The sequence below is a fragment of the Poecilia reticulata genome, linkage group LG1 (genome assembly GCF_000633615.1).
Source record: "Poecilia reticulata strain Guanapo linkage group LG1, Guppy_female_1.0+MT, whole genome shotgun sequence".
Taxonomy (NCBI): Eukaryota; Metazoa; Chordata; class Actinopteri; order Cyprinodontiformes; family Poeciliidae; genus Poecilia; species Poecilia reticulata.
This window is the reverse complement of record NC_024331.1, coordinates 12,080,093-12,084,164: the sequence shown is the minus strand read 5'-3', so window position 1 is coordinate 12,084,164 and position 4,072 is coordinate 12,080,093. Positions and strand designations below refer to the sequence as shown.

General features: G+C 42.8%; 2 protein-coding genes across 2 annotated transcripts in view; one reads left to right on the top strand and one right to left on the bottom strand.

The window, feature by feature from the left end:
- Positions 1 to 2,772, top strand: part of gnav1 (guanine nucleotide binding protein (G protein) alpha v1) — a 31,840-nt gene extending 29,068 nt beyond the window's left edge. The window contains exon 8 of the mRNA XM_017303814.1: positions 1,750 to 2,772. Within this exon, the coding sequence (XP_017159303.1) occupies positions 1,750 to 1,940 (191 nt within the window). The 3' untranslated portion in view covers positions 1,941 to 2,772. The remainder of the gene's footprint in view (positions 1 to 1,749) is intronic.
- Positions 2,773 to 2,816: 44 nt separating this feature from the next.
- Positions 2,817 to 4,066, bottom strand: npb (neuropeptide B). The gene is made up of 2 exons (XM_008410477.2): positions 3,802 to 4,066; positions 2,817 to 3,365 (listed from the first exon to the last, which is right to left on the bottom strand). The coding sequence occupies exons 1-2, from the start codon at positions 4,063 to 4,065 to the stop codon at positions 3,237 to 3,239; spliced, it is 393 nt and encodes a 130-aa protein (XP_008408699.1). The 5' UTR covers position 4,066; the 3' UTR covers positions 2,817 to 3,236.
- Positions 4,067 to 4,072: the final 6 nt, after the last annotated feature.

Here is a 4,072-nt window from a genome sequence, read left to right as displayed (position 1 = left end):
TAAATAAATAAATAAATAAATTTTAAAAAAAGCTTCTTGTTCCACCTCAGTAGTTTACTCAGACACGTCGGTCCTTAAAACCCCATAAAGCGATGCATAAACCCAAAGCCGGTTTGGCAGCTTATTAAGCACAGAGACGGGGCTGATGACGATAAGCTCTCAGAGTCCCCACATGCTGTYATTTCTGGAGGTTCTGTATATCTGCTTGGTGTCTCAGTGGGCTCAACAGGAGCCGTGTCCTCTCTGCTCTCATGCAAATGTCAATAAAAATGCTAACGCGGCTCGGATTGGGGTCAGCCAGCAGAGCGACCCGAGCGCCGATACGATGATGAGTCCGAGTTCTGGCTCAGRTTCGCAGCCGCGGCGAATTAATCGTTCTTCTAAGCCGTTTCAGTTTATCCGYAGTGAAGAGAYAACATCGGCACTGCAAAGTGAACTTGCTCTGGTTTTAAAAGAACCAGTTTGAAGACAGAGATTTTCATTTGAAACTTGAGGTTCATTGTAGTTCGCCACATTGACCCAACATCTTTATTTTTAAGATGTTGCTGCTGAAGGTGCAAAGTCTTTCCAAACTTTCTTCCTTCTTTGTCCAGCTGCTTCTCGTGATTCTGATTACAGCTTCCCTCTCCTCAAATAAAACTGTCTGATGAAGATGCACAGAATATGTTTGCGTGAATCAAGTCTGATTTTGTTTCCGTCCTGAGCATAGATAAATTTCAGCTTTTATAGATTTTACAGCTTTACTAAGACAAAATTTGAATACCCTAAAGTGGTTTTCATGTTTTATTGACAAATCGCACAGCTGCTATGTAATATTTAGAAGTCTGGAAAATTATTAATTTGAGTTATCATTGTTGGTATTGTTACCTAACAGATAAAATGTGCATTTCTGTAAAGAAGGAAGCTTTTTGCATAAAGTGTTGACATTGTMCTTTAGCGTACATTCATGCAAAAATGTAAAAACTTGGCAAAAATGCGTCTGATGCAGACACCAAGACAAGCCATTAGACGTGTTTTTTATACCGTGGATTATAAACTGTTTTTGAAGAAAATGGGGGATAATTAACAGACTTAAAAACTGTGAAAGAGCTTTTCTGAAAACCTAAAGTTCTTCATAAAAGCTGTGAAATAGCCCTTTATCATGCAGCTGACTCACGTCCAGTGGTGTTGGTTTGTTGGTTCATGATTTGTGATTTTTTAAATTWAAAAAAAAAWTTTTTTTTATAAACAGGTAAATGTTCTGTGTTTTCATGTCAACAATCTGATGACAAAAAAATGAGTCTGGAAAGGTATTGGTATTTTAGATGTAAAATCTGTTTGATAACAGTAATTGGTGAAATTAGTTAACTGAACTGTAACTTGGCTGAAAGTTTGTCAAAATGCTGCTGTGAAGGAAACGTTGTCGTTCTTGTTTCACACGTTCTCTGATCAATTTCTAAACACTTCGAGGTTTTTCTTGCCCATTAGAAACRGCTGTATCAATAAAATCCTGTAGCCARTGGAAAGTTTGTTAAAGAGCATCCAGCCATTAAGGCTCCAGTCAGGACTTTAATTARCCAGTCACTTTCTCTGTGCGGGTGGGGGGTCATAGTTCATTTGCGTTCCATGCAGAGATTGTCAAACCTCTCAAGCCACACCGGTTCTAGAGGACGGGATTACGGCTGAACCAGAGAGACAAACCATGAAAATGAATTGTTATTGTTGTTATTAATGAGAGAAAAGTGACCTAACTGTAGCTCAACCCTCCAGGCGCGGACTGTGACGTGGATTCGGCCGCACGCTTCATCCTCGCCACTTTCGTCTCGCTCAACAACAGCCCCAAGAAGCTCATCTACCACCACTTCACCACGGCAACCGACACCTCCAACATCCAGGTYGTCTTTCAGGTGGTTATGGAGACGATCATTAAGGAGAACCTGGAGGCTGTGTCGCTCCTGTAGCCACCGGCGGCGGCGGCGCCTCAGTGAAGTTTCATTTAAAAAGACTGAAATGAACCAAAACGAAGTTTGTCCTCTATTAATATTTAACTTCCTACAACTACAAAACCAAGCTCTGAAGCTTTTGGCAATTCTTCCAAAACACCCCGGCTTTCCTTTTTGCATTTGTGACTGAAGCACAACAGAGAGGCGCGGTGAGGATTTACGGTTTGTCCGCTACCTTCCTCCTCACAGGATTCACCCATGCATACGGTCGTGTGTTTTTCCCCCCCTCATCCATCACCGTGTCTCTGCGCCGTGCGTCACAGCCTCCTAATGAGGCRCTCATGGCCGTATAACTGCTCACGGGTTTGTGTTCGCCCGAGATCCCAAACGCAGCAGGGCATCTTATAATCTGTGCCATTAACTAACTGTCCCACTGACTTAATACCAGCCACCAATGATGCGGAGGCGGAGCTCATTAGAAGCAAAACGTGTACATTAAAAACACCCCACAGGTCGTCTGACTTGGGTTTAATTTCCTTTCTTTCCACCTGTGACACATTGTCTCAAACTGATTTACAAAACGCTGCCTCCTGCGTGTGTGAGCTGTGGCGTTATCTGTTCCGGAGTTTGTTTCTGAAGGTTCCCCTGAGCGACCGGCGGTGCCARCGCGCTCCGACTTCAGTAATGAACAATATTTGTCCATGACTGACGGAGCCTTTCACTGAAACTTAAAAAACACCCCAGAGTGCTTTTATATGATGAAGCAGTGATGTGTGTGTGTGTGTGTGTGTTTTTAATCTGAAATGTGAATAAATGTGACTCTGTCCTCTTTGACAGACACGAAAACAAACCTTTCAAGATTGTGAAGCAATTTCAGACAACAGCAGGTTGATATTGTTTGTTTGTTCATTTTAATAGATAAATAAATAAAAGTAATTTACAGGAGTTCTGGAAAACTGCAGATAAACCTCTGGACATTTTTGAACATTTATGCAAAGGGGTTGGAATGAAAATGGCTTTATCTAACTGTCTGGCATTGTTTTTTTTTCCCTGTTTACATTTTTTTTTTTCTTTGCAACCAAAAGCAAAACCGAACAATGTTTTTTTTAAGCATTTTTCTTTAAATAAGAGAAAACATTCAAAGTCTGCCACRGTCCGTCATCAAAGCAAAAATCTCCGTCCATCCCTCATCTCTGTTTTGATTTTTTTCTGCTTTTCCAGATAAGATCTCTGGKTTTTCGCTCTCTTTCTATCTCTGTTTTCTTTCTTTCTTTCTCTCTTTTTTGGAGGACGATGAGGAGGATTCACGCAGACTCATGCGGACAGGCAGTCCAAGGAGTCCAGGGTGAGGAAGACGTCTGCCTTGCACTGGAAGGTTCCTGTCCCGTCCTCCAGCAGCTCGCAGCTCTTCAGGTTCGGAGAGATGTCCTTCAGGCAGATGGCCTGGAGTTTGGAGAGAAATCAAAGTTGAAATGAAACACGGTGTTGTCTTACATTGTCACTTTCGAAAGAAATCTCGAAGAAATATCAGCATCAAATTCAATCATATATGTCTGTACAAATAAATCAGTGTTTGTGTGTGTTCACTGATATGATTCAACCCAAATATTTCTAACTAGCAGAACAGCGGTTTGTTTTGCGCTTTAATCTGCGCCTTTACGCATAACCCCTAACTTTTTTTWATTTTTTATTTTTTGCAAGCCACACATGTATACATAATGCCATGTGCTTTATATCGGAGTTCCCTTTGCATTTCAAAGAACGTTTCACTTTTCATGCCATCTTTAGCAAAACGGCAACTTTTGAGCGAAAAGYACGATTTTACGCGCGTAATCACTCTGAGCAGAAATGAACTTTCTGCTCTCTGAGGAGAGCCTACCATGTTCTTCAGGACGGAGATTTGCCTGYTGGTCTCTTGGATCAAGTTGTTTCCCGCCGCCTCCCCGCTGTCCATCACCGTCTCCTCGGACTCGGCTCTCCGGACGGTCGGAGACCTCCTGATGCCGGACAGCAGCCCGGAGGCGCGGCCCACAGAGTAGTAGTTGGGTCCGGTCACCTGCTTGTACCAGGCTTCGACGGACTGGCAGGAGATGAGCAGAGACACTCCGACGCACACCACGGCGAACCTGACGGACTTCTTCATCTCCAGG